Source organism: Mus musculus, chromosome X, assembly GCF_000001635.26.
Source record: "Mus musculus strain C57BL/6J chromosome X, GRCm38.p6 C57BL/6J".
Classification (NCBI taxonomy): domain Eukaryota; kingdom Metazoa; phylum Chordata; class Mammalia; order Rodentia; family Muridae; genus Mus; species Mus musculus.
In genome coordinates, this window is record NC_000086.7 from 138,194,448 (window position 1) to 138,211,498 (window position 17,051).

A 17,051-nucleotide genomic window follows, 5' to 3' on the forward strand; every position below is an offset into this window, starting at 1 on the left:
GAAGGAAAACATGCCCTAGAACAAGCAAGAAAGTAATCCCTCAACAAACCAAAAAGAAGACAGCCACAAGAACAGAATGCCAACTCTAACAACAAACATAACAGGAAGCAACAATTACTTTTCCTTAATATCTCTTAATATCAATGGACTCAATTCCCCAATAAAAAGACATAGATTAACAGACTGGCTACACAAACAGGACCCAACATTCTGCTGCTTACAGGAAACCCATCTCAGGGAAAAAGACAGACACTACCTCAGAGTGAAAGGCTAGAAAACAATTTTCCAAGCAAATGGTCTGAAGAAACAAGCTGGAGTAGCCATTCTAATATCGGATAAAATCGACTTCCAACCCAAAGTTATCAAAAAAGACAAGGAAGGACACTTCATACTCATCAAAGGTAAAATCCTCCAAGAGGAACTCTCAATTCTGAGTATCTATGCTCCAAATGCAAGGGCAGCCACATTCATTAAAGACATTTTAGTAAAGCTCAAAGCACACATTGCACCTCATACAATAATAGTGGGAGACTTCAACACTCCACTTGCACCAATGGACAGATCATGGAAACAGAAACTAAACAGGGACACAGTGAAACTAACAGAAGTTATGAAACAAATGGATCTGACAGATATCTACAGAACATTTTATCCTAAAACAAAAGGATATACCTTCTTCTCAGCACCTCATGGTACCTTCTCCAAAATTGACCACAAAACAGGCCTCAACAGATACAAAAATATTGAAATTGTCCCATGCATCCTATCAGAACACCATGGACTAAGGCTGATCTTCAATAACAACATAAATAATGGAAAGCCAACATTCACGTGGAAACTGAACAACACTCTTCTCGATGACACCTTGGTCAAGGAAGGAATAAAGAAAGAAATTAAAGACTTTTAGAGATTAATGAAAATGAAGCAACAACATACCCAAACCTATGGGACACAATGAAAGCATTTCTAAGAGGAAAACTCATAGCTCTGAGTGCCTCCAAAAAGAAACTGGAAAGGGCACACACTAGCAGCTTGACAACACATCTAAAAGCTTTAGAAAAAAAGGAAGAAAATTCACCCCAGAGGAGTAGACGGCAGGAAATAATCAAACTCAGGGGTGAAATCAACCAAGTGGAAACAAGAAGAACTATTCAAAGAATTAACCAAACGAGGAGTTGGTTCTTTGAGAAAATCAACAAGATAGATAAACCCTTAGCTACACTCACTAGAGGGCACAGGGACAAAATCCTAATTAACAGAATCAGAAATGAAAAGGGAGACATAACCACAGATCCTGAAGAAATCGAAAACACCATCAGATAATTCTACAAAAGGCTATACTCAACAAAACTGGAAAACCTGGACGAAATGGACAAATTTCTAGACAGATACCAGGTACCAAAGTTAAATCAGGATCAAGTTAAGAATCAAAACAGTCCCATATCCCCTAAAGAAATAGAAGCAGTCATTAATAGTCTCCCAGCCCAAAACAGCCCAGGACCAGATTGGTTTAGTGCAGAGTTCTATCATACCTTCAAAGAAGATCTAATCCCAGTTCTGCACAAACTATTCCACAAAATAGAAGTAGAGGTAACTCTACCCAACTCATTCTATGAAGCCACAATTACTCTGATACTTAAACCACAGAAAGATCCAACAAAGATAGAGAACTTCAGACCAATTTCCCTTATGAATATCGATGCAAAAATCCTCAATAAAATTCTTGCTAACCGAATCCAAGAACACATTAAAGCAATCATCCATCCTGACCAAGTAGGTTTTATTCCAGGGATGCAGGGATGGTTTAATATACAAAAATCCATCAATGTAATCCATTATATAAACAAGCTCAAGGACAAAAACCACATGATCATCTTGTTAGATGCGGAAAAAGCATTTGACAAGATCCAACATCCATTCATGATAAAAGTCTTGGAAAAATCAGGAATTCAAGGCCCATACCTAAATATGATAAAAGCAATCTACAGCAAACCAGTAGCCAACATCAAAGTAAATGGTGAGAAGCTTGAAGCAATCCCACTAAAATCAGGGACTAGACAAGGCTGCCTACTTTCTCCCTACCTCTTCAACATAGTACTTGAAGTCCTAGCCAGAGCAATTCAACAACAAAAGGAGATCAAGGGGATACAAATTGGAAAGGATGAAGTCAAAATATCACTTTTTGCAGATGATATGATAGTATATATATATAAGTGACCCTAAAAATTCCACCAGAGAACACCTAAACCTGATAAACAGCTTCGGTGAAGTAGCTGGATATAAAATTAACTCAAACAAGTCAATGGCCTTTCTCTACCCAAAGAATAAACAGGCTGAGAAAGAAATCAGGGAAACAACACCCTTCTCAATAGTCACAAATAATATAAAATATCTTGGCGTGACTCTAAGTAAAGAAGTGAAAGATCTGTATGTTAAAAACTTCAAGTCCCTGAAGAAAGAAATTAAAGAAGATCTCAGAAGATGGAAAGATCTCCCATGCTCATGGATTGGCAGGATCAACATTGTAAAAATGGCTATCTTGCCAAAAGCAATCTACAGATTCAATGCAATTCCCATCAAAATTCTAACTCAATTCTTCAATGAATTAGAAAAAGCAATCTGCAAATTCATCTGGAATAACAAAAAACCGAGGATAGCAAAAGCTCTTCTCAAGGATAAAAGTACCTCTGGTGGAATCACCGTGCCTGACCTAAAGCTTTACTACAGTGCAATTGTTATAAAAACTGCATGGTACTGGTATAGTGACAGACAAGTATAACAATGGAATAGAATTGAAGACCCAGAAATGAACCCACACACCTATGGTCACTTGATCTTCGACAAGGGAGCTAAAACCATCCAGTGGAAGAAAGACAGCATTTTCAACAAATGGTGATGGCACAACTGGTTGTTATCATGTAGAAGAATGCAAATCGATCCATTCCTTTCTCCTTGTACTAAGGTCAAATCTAAGTGGATCAAGGAACTTCACATAAAACCAGAGACACTGAAACTTATAGAGGAGTAAGTGGGGAAAAGCCTCGAAGAAATGGGCACAGGGAAAAAATTCCTGAATAGAACAGCAATGGCTTGTGCTGTAAGATCGAGGATTGACAAATGGGACCTCATGAAACTGCAAAGCTTCTGCAAGGCAAAAGACACCGTCAATAAGACAAAAAGACCACCAACAGATTGGGAAAGGATCTTTACCTATCTTAAATCAGATAGGCCACTAATATCCAATATATATAAAGAACTCAAGAGGGTGGACACCAGAAAATCAAATAACCCCCTTAAAAGATGGGGCTCAGAGCTGAACAAAGAATTCTCACCTGAGGAATACCTAAAGTCTGAGAAGCACCTGAGAAAATGTTCAACATCCTTAATCATCAGGGAAATGCAAATCAAAACAACCCTGAGATTCCACCTCACACCAGTCAGAATGGCTAAGATCAAAAATTCAGGTGACAGCAGATGCTGGCGTGGATGTGGAGAAAGAGGAACACTCCTCCATTGTTGGTGGGATTGCATGCTTGTACAACCACTCTGGAAATCAGTCTGGTGGTTCCTCAGAAAATTTGACATAGTACTACTGGAGGATCCTGCAATACCTCTCCTGGGCATATATCCAGAAGATGTCCCAACCGGTAAGAAGGACACATGCTCCTCTATGTTCATAGCAGCCTTATTTATAATAGCCAGAAGCTGGAAAGAACCCAGATGCCCCTCAACAGACAAATGGATACAAAAAATGTGGTATATTTACACAATAGAGTACTACTCAGCTATGAAAAAGAATGAATTTATGAATTTCCTAGGCAAATGTTTGGACCTGGAGGGCATCATCCTGAGTGAGGTAACCCAATCACAAAAGAATTAAAATGAAATGTACTCACTGATAAGTGGACATTAGCCCAGAAACTTAGTATAGCGAGATATAAGGTACTATATGCAAAATACATGAAACTGAAGAAGAACAAAGACCAAAGTGTGGACACTTTGCTCCTTCTTAGAATTGGAAACAATCACCCATGGAAGGAGTTACAGAGACAAAGTTTGGAGCTGAGACAAAAGGATGGACCATCTAGAGACTGCCATATCCAGGGATCCATCCCATAACTAGCCTCCAAACGACGACACCATTGCATACACTAGCAAGTATTTGTTGCAAGGACCATGATATAGCTGTCTCTTGTGAGACTAGGCCGGGGCCTAGCAAACACAGAAGTGGATGCTCACAGTCAACTATTGGATGGATCACAGGGCCCCCAATGGAGGAGCTAGAGAAAGTATCCAAGGAGCTAAAGAGATCTGCAACCCTATTGTTGGAACAACATTATGAACTATCCAATACCCCAGAGCTCTTGAATCTAGCTGTATATATATCAAAAGATGGCCTAGTTGGCCATCACTGGAAAGAGAGGCCCATTGGTCAGACAAACTTTATATGCCACAGTACAGGGGAACACCAGGGCCAAAAAATGGGAATTGGTGGGTAGGGGAGTGTGGGGGTGTGGGGGACTTTTGGGATAGCATTGGAAATGTAATTGAGGAAAATATGTAATAAAAAAAAGAAAAAAGAAAAAAAAGAACGAAATTATATGGTTTGTAGGAACATGCGTGAAACTAGAGATCACTACATTAAAAGAAAATCATACTACAAAGACAAATATCACATGTTTTTCAGTCATATGTTAAATGTAGGAAAAAAATGACATGTAACTATAAAGGTTATTGTCAAGGATGGAGAAAAGGCTATGAGCATTCACTTCTATATTTGTCAGACACAGGGTCTCCAATGAAGGAGCTAAAGAAAGGAACAAAGGAGCTGAAGGGGTTTGTAGCCCCATAGGAGGAGCAATAATATGGACTAACCAGTACCCCCAGAGCTCCCTAGGACTAAACTACCAACCAAAGAAAACACACAGAGGAGCTCATTGCTCTAGCTGCATATGTAGCAGAGGATAGCCTAGTTGGTCATCAGTGGGAGGAGAGGCCCTTGGTCCTGTGAAGGTTCTATGCCCCAGTATAGAGGAATGTCAGGGCCATGAAGCAGGAGTGGGTGGGTTGGTAAACAAGGGGAGGGGGGAGGAAATAGGGGATTTTCTGAGGGGAAACTAGGAAAGGGGATATTTGAAATATAAATAAAGAAAATATCTAATAAAAACAAACAAACAAACAAAGGATGTAGAAAAGGCAAGATGCATGATAGAGAGGGATAAAAAAGTAGCAGAAGGAGTAAGTATGATTAAAGGACTCTAAATACCTGATAGGAATGTCATGATGAATCTTCTCACTTTGTACAATTAATATGTACTAATTTAAAAGGAACATAAAGAAATGAACTATAAGTAAAATACAGAAAGCCAGATATAAACAGCAATAGATGAGACTAGAAGAGCAGGCTGAGACCAGGTCCTGTTGCATATTATTAACCAAAAGGAGGTACTTTTGATTAGTAATCAGAGAAAAAAAGGGTGCTAGTTTGTATTAAGATGAAGAATAGCATCATCAAATTTACAGTTTATAAAGATACAGTTTATAAAGATAAAGGGCAGTGGTGGCACATGCCTTTAATCCCAGCACTTGCGAGGCAGAGGCAGGCAGATTTCTGAGTTTGAGGCCAGCCTGGTCTACAGAGTGAGTTGCAGGACAGCCAGAGCTACACAGAGAAACCCTGTCTTGAAAAACAACGAACAAACAAACAAAAAGATACAGTACATAAAAGGAGAATGAAGCATAAGGCAAAGTTGGGAAGCATTTTTATTAATTGAAAAGAAATGTAACAGTAATTCAAACTGTGTTGGCATCTGTGGAATTAGTAAAGGGGTGGATCCTAGGTATGCATTGTATCTAGCTGACAGGTCACAGCATTCCCTAGACCAGTGGCTCTCGGCTCTCAACCTTCTTAATGCTGTGACCCTTTAATATAGTTACTTCTGCCATGGTGACCCCCAACCATAACATTATTTTTGTTGCTATTTATTTATTTATTTATTTATTTATAGTATGCTAGTACACTTCACTCTCTGGAGACATACTGGAAGACATCAGATCCCATTCCATATAGTCGTGAGCCACCATGTGGTTGCTGGGAATTGAACTCAGGACCTTTGGTAGAACAGTCAGTGCTCATAACCACTGAGCAATCTCTCCAGCCCCTTGTTGCTATTTCTTAACTATAATTTTGCTACTGTTATAAATTATCATGTAAATATACAATATGCAGGATATCTGCTATGGAACCTAAAGGGTTGAGAACCACTGCACTCGATGGTAAAAAGAGTTGAATAATGGGTAATTTCTATCCTGTTAAGTGAGACAGAAGACGTGAAGAAGGACAAGAATCAGAGTATCCATCTCAAAGTGCTGAGAATTTAGCACCAATGTTCACATAGAGTTCTCCATACAAGATTTTCTTTCTATATCCACTACCACAACTGCTATAATTGCAAGCAGAATGTCAAGCTTTTATTACAACAAATGGTGTAATATAAAGAATATCATGTATAACCCTTAGAGCAAGCCCATGAGGTAAGTCATACTATTAGGAATGATAAAAAACAAAAACAACTGGTACTTATAAAGGTTAAAAAGGCTTGCCCAGTGATATAGCTGAGACTAAGGCAGCTGTTTCAGATTCCAGAGTTCAGGCACAAATCAGCTTGCTCTACTTGCTTCTCATTTAGTACCTATTCTTCATAGGAACCTATCTCTCTGTATCATGACAAAAGAGGTGCACTTATGTTAATTTATGTCTGCATAATGATATGTGGTACTATTTGCAGTTTCCTTGGTGAACAGTGTGATCTCATGATAAAGACCGAATCATACAGATTAAAGATGAACAACAGAGGGCAGTAGAATAGAGATAATAAGTTCATGAAAAGTAAAGATCAAGTCCAAAAAGGAATTTTCAGAAATAGAATCAGCTCTTGTTTAATAATGTCAGAAATGCTGTGGTCATTTTTCAGTTTCCAAACTTTATAAACTTTATACAAAAGTGTTTTTAAAGATGCTTTTCATTGAGAATCTTTGTAGGAGGCCTGTCCTTAAATGGCTTGTTTTTTTTTTTTTTTTTTTTTTTTTTTTTTGAGACAAGGTCTCATAGTTTAGTGCTGGCTAATTTGGAATTCACTATGTAGACAAGACTATGCTCAAAATAATAGAGGTCCACCTGCCTCTGCTTCCTAAATATTGGGATTAAAGGCAGGTACCACAATGCCTGGATTGTTCTTTATTTTTGATGATTTAACTTCTAGATATCCAATGTATAAGGTTCAGAATAAATTCCAGAAACATTCATCAGCATATCACATGATGGTGGGATAAATATAATTATAGGTTATGGTTTATGTTTGTCTAAGAACTCATTGCTTGACATAGTACATACATACTCTCCTTTATTCAACTCAAAGTTGAAATGATTAATAATGAAAGAGAAATAATAAGTCATTCATTCCTAACTGTAGGTGTTTAGTTTAATAAAAGTATGTTTTCACTCAAGATTAGTTTGGCCATTAAGCATCAATTACATAAGAAACAACTCTCTACAGAGTGTCCTCTGTGTAAAAAGTACTGAAGTGAGCAAAAGCAAACAAAAGGTCTCTAACTTCTAACAGATTAAAAGAATCTGTGGCATGCCTACAAATTATAATCAAGCAAACACAATTCAGAACATTGAACATTCCTTCTTATGTGATTCAACACAGAAAACATAGCCCAGAAACTAAAAAAAATTTAAAGTTTGAATATCTAAACCTTTCCTGTGTTTCCTTAAACATCAGAGGGGGTTGTCTCTTACTTCCAACAACACAAATTATTTGAGTTTTTTTTTAATTTACTTTCACTCTCAGCAACCAGAAAAGGGTGTGGTATCTCTTGGTGTTGGGATATAGACCATTGTGAACTCCTGGACATGGGTGCTCAAAGCCAAGATCAGGTCTACAGGAAGAACAGCAAGTACTTTTGACAGAAAATTATCTCTCCAGCCTCATATATATTACTTATAGGTATTCCTTTCAAATGTAATTTGTTCAAATTCCTTTTTTTTTTTTTGCTCATCACTCTCATTCTCTGTATGATAAACATCTGTGACTGATATGATATTTCATGAAAAGATAGCAATTGACTTGCAGAGTCAGTGGCATCTAAGTAGTATCTGAAATGACTCACGGTTGTTGAAACAGATAGTCAAGGTTTTCACAGGTTGATGGAACAGTACTTGAGGTCAAGGAGGTAGTAAAACAAGGTCATGTACTGGGAAAAATGCGAGAGAAGTTCCATTGGAACATGGGCTTCTCAAGGTCTTTGTTCTTAATGTAAACCACACAATAATTAACCTTTATTTAGTAGAGGCTTCAGATAGAGTTGGAGCTTCTTAGAATGGAAGTTAAACAAAAGAGCTAATGTATAATTTGACCTGTAGTTAGGCAATAGAGCATGCTTATAACAGATGACAGCCCCATGGAGAAAATGTATATTTAAAGGACACTCATTAAAAAAAAAGCAATGCTCACCTCAGCACTGTTAATTAGAGCATATATTCCAACACATACTTCTAAGAATGAGGACCAATTTGCATGGAACCGTCCTGACCCTCTACCGTGCACAATAGTCTCCCCATGGCAAGATAAGTTGGTTGTTATTTGGTGGGAATGGTCTAGACCTATTACTGTGAAACAACATAAAGTCAGAGGGTGATGTACATGCCCACCCTGAGGTGCTGAATGCATTAAAATAAAACCAAGGCTAATATGCAGCTATGCATACTCATTTTAGGCCAGATCACAGGCAATATACACTTACTTGTATATAAAGAGATATTAGATGATGGTTTTTTTTTTTTTTTTTTTTTTGTGCTATTACCCTGATTTCCTCTTGATGCCTTTTCCTTGACTCCCCTTAAGGAAAGGGTTTGTTCATGCTTTATAGTCGCAATATTATTCTCAGAGAGGAAATGTCTTCTCTTCTTTTAACTTTAGCTTATTCCATAGCCTCTTCACACATAGAGTGACTTTCCATAAATGTCATTAGTTGACTGGCAGAAACTCTCAGGTCCCTGAAATCTGGAGGCATTTTTAAGTTACTCATACAAATCTGTTTTTGTTGTTTTTGTTTTTGTTGTTGTTGGTTGGTTGGTTGTTTGGTTAGTTGCTTGTTTTTTGTTTTATTTTGTATACCAGGCTGGCTTCTAATTTGCTATGTAGTTAAGGATGACCTTTGGAACTTTTGTTCCTTCTGCCAGGACCTCCCTAGTGTTGGAAATGCAAGTGTAATATCACATTCAGTTTATAAATTTCCATGCATATTTTTCTTGACCCCCCCATTCTTTTCGCTTTCCTGCATTCTCCCAGCCCCCTCCTATTTTACCAATGCAAATAGCATGTACAAAATTTTTGAAAGGGGAAAAATATAAAGAATGATTCTAGTTACACCAGTTCCTTGTTAAGTAGAATAATAATAATAATAATAAATAACACTTAGAAACCTGGTTTGTATTTAGAGGCATGTAGAGATACATCTGTATCATAAGTAATGTTTTTGTTTGTACACATAGTTTAGTATTTTATATTGATCTCACATATTGTAAAAAGAAAAAAGGGAAAGTGTTGTTTTTAAGCGGAATATGCTTCAAGGTTTTCTTGTTATTTTGAAACACTAGGCAAATTTAGCTTTGTATTGTGTAGATGACTCATATGAAAGACAGTGGTCAACAAAAGGGATTTCCGTAACCATTCTCTGTGAAAACTGTTGTTATTTCCAAAGGAACATCTCAGGAGGGCTGTTAGCACTTGGACAGATGGAAAATTAGCTGTTTTAGACAGAGGTATTAGGTAGGCCCAATAAAATCTTCTTCCCTCTTCCTTACTGTCAGCAAAGTATTTTTAAAAATTGTTTTGCATTTATTTGTTTATTGATTGATTGATATTTTGTTTGCATGCAAATATGTGCATATGTGAAGATCAGAGGACAATCTACTGGAGTTGGTTCCATCTTTCCACCATGTGGGTTCCAGGGATGGAACTTAGGTCTTTATACTTGGTGGCAAAGTATTTTTACCCACTGAGCCATCTTTTAGCCCAAGAATTTTGTCTTTAAAGTTTTCTTTGTTCATAGCTGCCTTGTCACTATGTTTCCTTGGTCTAGAGCCACAGAAATCTTCCTGCCTGTATGGGTTTGTAGAAGCTACTCAAATGATAAACTCACAATTAATTTTGGTTGTCACTTTTTAAGTTTTATAGTTATCATTTTAATTTTATTTTGTTGAGACAGTCTTTCTATAAAGCTTAGGATGGGCTTGGACTCACCATGTAGCCTAGGCTACCCTCATTCCTGTGTTGATCACCTCATCTCTGCTTCCCAAATACTAGTATCTTAGGCATATGCTACCACACTTTAGACCTTAGACTGAAAGAAAGTGTGCCATATGTGCTTTCAGGGAGATGATTTTATTTTTTCTCCAATCCTTTCAAACATAAAACGAATATCCAAACAGTGTGAGGATTTTACTAGAACAAAATAATAAGAATATGTTATGACACTGCCAATACTTGTGTCTGGTGTCCTTCTTATGACTCCATTCCTAGCCTCTATCCTAAAGCCCTGCTCTAGAGTTCTGATGCTATGCTAAGGCCAAGTTTCCTTTTGGTTGGGCCCTTTTACAAATGAGTCACCCATATTTAGCCATCCATTATTTCCCCTCACCCCACTGCCTGAATACTCTGAAATAAAGCACCCTTCAGAAAGCTCCCCTCTTTTATATCCTTGTTCAATGTAAACACAAGCCTAACACACAACAAAAGACACCTTGCTTTCCTACTATCTAGTCACTCAGTCTCCTGTCTCAGAGGAAGATACAGCCTTTCCAAATTACCCATGCCTATAAATCTATGTTTTGTCTTTGGGGGTGGGGACAAAATAATTTCACTACATTTATAAAACAGACATATATAAGGAGTACTATCTCCTTGGCCTTACTTGACCCTGCAACATCTTGTACCTCATTTTTCTCATCCCCTAGCCCTAAGTTCCCTTTTCAAAATGTCTTTCAAAACCTTTAAAAAACATAACTAAATGTATCTCAGCAGAACTTCAGGCAAAAACTTGAATGGATTTTGTTTAGTGAAATAACAAATGGTGTTGTCCTTTGAATTATAAAATTTAGTAATCCAATAGGTTTGCCTCAGGATTTTATACGATCTCATAGGTGATCATATTATATGGTACAATACATGTGATCATATTGCCTGCATTCCAAGTTCTCTTCTGCTACTTCCTTCCGAATAGCTCAAGGTTTCCCCTACTCACTCTCTTAACCTCATTTTAGTCCTTCTCTTCACAGCCTATAGGACTTGCAGAAGTTCTCCTCACTTCTTGTAGTTTCTGCTCAGCCACCATCCTGAGTGTGCTTGAATATGTACAATAAATGCAAGGCTTCATGGACTTTGTTCAGCTGCCTCAAACTCTGTGATTTTGCCTTTTGATTCTTCCCCTGTTCACACTGTTACATACTTCATTGCCTGATAGGTTCCTAACTCAGGTTGATTTTGCTTTCTAGTGGACATACAGCTATAGCCCAGAGGCAATTTTGGTTGTCACAATGGAAAGGTTAGGGAATGAATCACATAGACAAATAAAGACTAGGAATTCTCCTGATCACCCTACAATGCGCAAGAAACTGTAACCCACAATAAAGATCTATCCAAATCCAGATAGCAAAGATTTATACAAATCCAAAGACACTGAAATTAGGAAGCCCTGCAGTAGAGGGAGATAACTGAGCCCAAAAAGTGTTTGGAAAATTGCAAGCTAGGGATCTGGCCTCTAATCCTGATGGCAACTATACCTTCACCAATAACAGACGATCTAAAATCAGATCTCTGTTCCTCTGGTTGTTTCACAGCTACAGCAGCGTCTCATTCTCTAGGCTTGTAGTGCCTAGAGGATAGCCAGTGCTCTTCTAGTAGTTCCTCAATCTGGCTCAGGTACAGTCCCTCTTCCTCCTTCGACCTGTGGATTAAAATTTACACATAGTTAATTTTGACATATCTTAGAACCACAAGAGAGAGAGGAAAAGACCAACCTCCAGCCCAGCTTTTACCCCCTCCTCCAACTCATACCTTTCCATCCCACTGCCCTCCCACTGAGACAGAGTTCTGTTCCACTTTCTGAATATACCAAGAGCCTTTGAAATCCATGTTCTCCTCCATTTAGCATGATGCCAAGTTGGAAGAAGGCCATCAGCTAACACTATGCTTTGGTCCATGTGGACTGGCAAACCCTCTGTGCACTCTCAGTAGCTGACTCACCTTGGAGCAGTTGGCAGAAGTTTCCTGTTCAGATCTGTCTCTGGTTCTGCCCTCTGGGGACTAGGGACGATTTCTATTAAGAGGCTGTATAATCTTAGAAATCCTTGCTTGTACCTGGTGCTGGCATCCTCTGTAGTCTTGCAGAACTCTCATTCAGGTGGAAAATCTCTGCCATGTTAATTGAATCAATCATAAACTTTAGAGTAACCCATTCCAGGTCCCATTTGATGGTTTAATTTCTTTTGATATTACTCTGCCAGAACATGAGCCTCTTATCCACTTCACTCCTGGGAACAACCTCACTAGGCTTGACCTGTTAGGGGTAATAGAATTCCCTCAGAACGTAAGTGCCCTACCAAGTTCTTTCCTGGGAAATTTGGGATAATCTACTACTTACTAGCAGCTAATTCAACTCCCCTGTCAATTCCAGTAGTTTGTTTGATGAAGTGTTTTTTAAACTACTTTTCTGATCCAGGCATTATAATACAGATCTACAACCTTAAAACTTTAGAAATGGAATCAAGAAGATGTGTAATTCAAGGTCATTTTCAGCTACATAGTGAGTTTGAGGGTGTGATGAGCTACAAAAATCCTTGCCTCAAAAATTAGATGGGGAGTGGGGGAAGGACAAAAAAAAGAAAGAGAAAACATTTTGCTCTTCTTGTGCTACCTTGACATGGAGAGAATCTAGTAGGCCAGAACAGAAACCCACTTCTTAGCCTATTGTGATAAAATGGATCTTTGTATAACACAATTGCAGGAAGTATGAAATAGCTGAGTTCTCTGGAGTCCAATGAGCAGCTCTGTACTCTGGATTCTCCCACTAATGCTCCTCTAAAGTTGTCTGGAAAATAGATGGGGCTGTTCCCCACCTTAGCCAGATCTAGGCATAGGCTATGCCCTCCAGTATGGCTATGATCCAGGACACAACTTCAAGTTATCCACTGACTCTTTATCCAATCCCATCCTGGCCTTAGAATTTACCTCCCTTCAGATTCTCCACATTGAGAACCGGTTTGCATCAAATAATCCTTTTGACTTCCTCATTTGAGGGCTAAGCATGTGGAGAGGGAAGGATTTTGTGTATTTAGCTATCTTGGTCCACCAGGCACTAAGGAGATAATACACATATACATACCACACACACACACACACACACACACACACACACACCAACATACACACAAACACACAAACACACAGAGTGAGGCCATTCTGGGGTTGTGAATGCTAGTGATCTGGAATACAACAGAAATCATTCCAAACATCTGCCTCCCCAAACCATTTCTACCATCCCGTATCTCACACCAAGATTTATCCCATTTTCTTCATGACCACCCCAACTCCCCTTCTCCAATTCTGGAGGACCCTCCAAACTCCCCCAGAAACTGATTTCCCATTTGTTTGTTTCAGTTCTATTTTGCATTCCAAATTCACTAAGGGTTTTGCAGCCAAATCCCCTTCCCACAGTGGAAACAGTTTTCCCTCCTTGAAAAATTCACAGCTTTACACCAAGGACAGTCCCAATCCCCAGGCCTACGGAATGCTGAAAATCTCTTGTCTTTTGGTAGTTCTTGATGATCTCCTCTGTGGATTCTCATATCAGACAGATGACTTATATCAGAGGCCATAGAATAGGGATACACATGAGGCTGTCTTTCTGTGGTCGGTAGTTGGGATGTGGTGGGTATGGCTGGGAAGGGGCTTTCATAGGAGTATGTGAATGAGGCTGGGAGTTGGACAATAAAGGGCTCAGAGGACACAGTGGATCTCAGATTTAGGGACTGAGAGAAAGAGCACATGGATGCCTTCTTGGGTCTGAGATCTAATCTCTGCCTTTTCAGGGGATAATTTTTGCACTTCATGACTCCTAGAAGCTTCATGAAACTTCCATTGGGATCCTCCAAGACCTCTTCTGGGGAAGTTATTGTCCCTGACAGGGCAGTGTCGCTCATATTTGCCCTCTCATTCGGTCTTCCTGTGGCAGCAGCCATCCACTCTGCCAAGTTCTCCTTTGTGCTTGACCATTGTGTCCTTATCCCTCCTCTTCTGACAACAGCGGGAGGAATGGCCACAGCTGGTCTTACTGCATTCGGGAGAGCCCTCAGCTCCTAGGAAAAAGTGGAAAGGTTAAGACTCCTTTGAAGAATGTGGTATTGACATAGGCATGGGATGGGAAGGGGTAAGACAGGACCAGGTGACAAGCTTACTGCTTGGAGGATCTTCAGTCTCAGTAGGTCTCTCTCTCTCTGCACTTCTTCTAGTTTGGCCTGAGCCATTTGAAGCTGGAGAGCTACCTCCTTCTGAGCCATCTCTTGCTGGTGGATGAGCTGCTTCAGGTCTGGTGACAAGGAGAGTGCAGACATCTTATGTAGGCTAGACAAGTCTTGTAGCCACTGCACCCCATGCCCTTGTAAGCAGCCTTGCCTGTGAGCGAAGCGCACACCCAAGGCCAGGGTACCCCAGGCACAGGCTTCCCGAGCCTCATTAGAGACCTCACTATCCTCAAGGATGACTTTGAACTTGTCTTCCACCTCTTCCCAAGACAGGGACAGGTTCTCAAGGTAGAAATCAGGGCCTTTGTCGTGCTTGGCCATTTGTTCATTGATGAACATTGACACCTTGCTATGCCGGAACCCACTACCAAGATCCTCAGGATTCAAGGCCATGGTGGTTGAGTGTCTTACAGACTTTTCTGGCCCTGGAAGATGAAATAAACCTGTAGTCCTTGCTCCCTTAGCCTCTTGGTTTTAGCACCTCTTCTCTCCTTCAGTGTCTTACTGGCCGTTTGTTCTTCCCGGCTCTCCCATTCCCACCCATCCCCTCCCCTTCCCTCCCCTCTGGTCTTCTGGAACCCTCCCTTCCCTTCCCCTCCCACCAGGCTCTCTGGCTCCACCCCCCAACTATTATGTCATAATGACTCCTGGTAGCTGCTGTTTAAAGTGTCTTCAGAGCAGATCTCACCTTTCCAGTTCTTGATCAGAGGAGGTTCAGATAGACCATGTCTGTCTACTTGCTGTAGAGTCCACCTAACACCCGTGCAAAGACCTGCCTACCATGCTTCAAGGGAGAAAGCACAACCTTGCTAGCCTATCTCTCTCCAAAGACTTAAGAGAAGGAAATCTTCAGTCAAATTCTCATGGCTTTTAACTAACGACTGTTCCAACTTCCAGACTGTGAAAGTAGTAAGGAAAGTTAGTGGAAGGTCTCCATACCTCCTTGGAAATAAGGGAAACTTACACACACACACACACACACACACACACACACACACACACACACACAAACACATGCATGCACGCACCACACACACACATGCACACGCACACACACACACACACACACACACACACACACACACACACAAATCCTCATGCTGTGGGGAAGAGCAAGACAAAAAAGACTTGAAGCAAAAAGAAATGAAACTCTCCAAAGGAGGATTTAAAATTTACATGCTCCTCTTGCCAGGAGCTTATTCCTTGCCAAGGACTGATGTGCTTCAGCCTGGAGGTGCAGTGTTTCACATGTCTTAAAGACTTCCATTACCAAACTCTTCCAACCCCCCCCCCCCAAAAAAAAACAAAGAGCAAAACAAACAAACAAACAAACAAATAAAAACCCAACCACAAGTCACCACTTCTTGATTAAAAGAGAAAAAAATCTGCAAATTAAAATTTATTTGAATAAATGATAGTTCATGAATTCAGCATTATTAAGAAATAGTAAAAATAATTAAGAGCATTTCAACCATCAGACAAAACAGAGGGATAGATAAGCCAAACCTGAAAGGAGACTACCTGATTGGTTGTAGCAAGGCATTTGACTTACTGGGCATTATTAGATCACTATGCTGCCTGGGATTAGTTGAAAACCAGTTTATTTTGACTGGAGGAAATTCAGCTTTTTCTAGAACTTTTAAGTTGAGATTTGTTTAAGCATTTGAATTAGGCTGTAGTTAAGCAGGAAATGTATGTAGAGTACATCATATTGACCTGTAGTTTATTTAACTTATTTACCATTTTATTTTTATTACTTTAATGTGAAGTGTTTTTTTTTAATTTAAAAGAATTAGTAGGTATTTTAAGCCATTTTATGTTTTTAGAAAACTGAGCAGAAAGCATTTTCTGCCTACTTTATTCCCAACATCAATATTAGTTTCACTTTTTAAAATTACTGAGATAATTTAGTACAGTATTAATTAAATTTGAGATGGAAGTTCACCGTCAGAATAGTATAATCTGTAGGACTTTAAAAATATATATCATATGTATCCACTATTTTTGTCCTTCAACCATCCACATCTCACCCTATTTCCTCTAATGATGCAATAATTAAGAACATTTGATGGATGTTCTTCCAGAGGACCTGAGTTCAGTTCCCAGCAAGCACATTGAGTGACACACAGCCACCTATAACTACAGCTCTCAGGCAACAAGTATCTTCTTTTATCTTTCACAGGTATCTCCTACATGAATAAAAATATGTTTATTTTAAAATAATAATATCCATTAAAAGGATATTCTAAGAGACATAAAGTTTGACTAAACAATTAAAATTCTGTTGCTCTGAATTACTATTAACTTAAGGTTTATGAATTCAGACCTTGCTGGGCAGTGGTGGCACACACCTTTAATCCCAGCACTTGGGAGGCAGAGGCAAAGGGATTTCTGAGTTTGAGGACAGCCTGGTCTACATAGCGAGTTTCAGGACAGCCAGGGCTACATAGAGAAACCCTGTCTC

General features: G+C 39.3%; 2 protein-coding genes across 4 annotated transcripts in view; one reads left to right on the plus strand and one right to left on the minus strand.

Annotated features, from left to right (window-relative positions):
• The window catches only part of Il1rapl2 (interleukin 1 receptor accessory protein-like 2), a 1,278,324-nt gene that overhangs the window by 623,694 nt on the left and 637,579 nt on the right, over positions 1-17,051 (plus strand). The window lies entirely within an intron of this gene.
• Positions 13,711-15,133, minus strand: Tex13a (testis expressed 13A). Of its 3 annotated transcripts, none has more exons than XM_006528604.2 (3): positions 14,739-14,984; positions 14,522-14,652; positions 13,711-14,422 (listed from the first exon to the last, which is right to left on the minus strand). In XM_006528604.2, exons 1-3 carry the CDS (start codon positions 14,914-14,916, stop codon positions 13,748-13,750), a joined length of 984 nt encoding a protein of 327 aa, XP_006528667.1. In that variant the 5' UTR covers positions 14,917-14,984; the 3' UTR covers positions 13,711-13,747. The 3 variants fall into 3 exon arrangements, with proteins under 3 accessions (XP_006528667.1, XP_006528668.1, NP_080745.2); XM_006528605.1 differs by having other exon boundaries at positions 14,807-14,873; NM_026469.3 differs by having other exon boundaries at positions 14,522-15,133.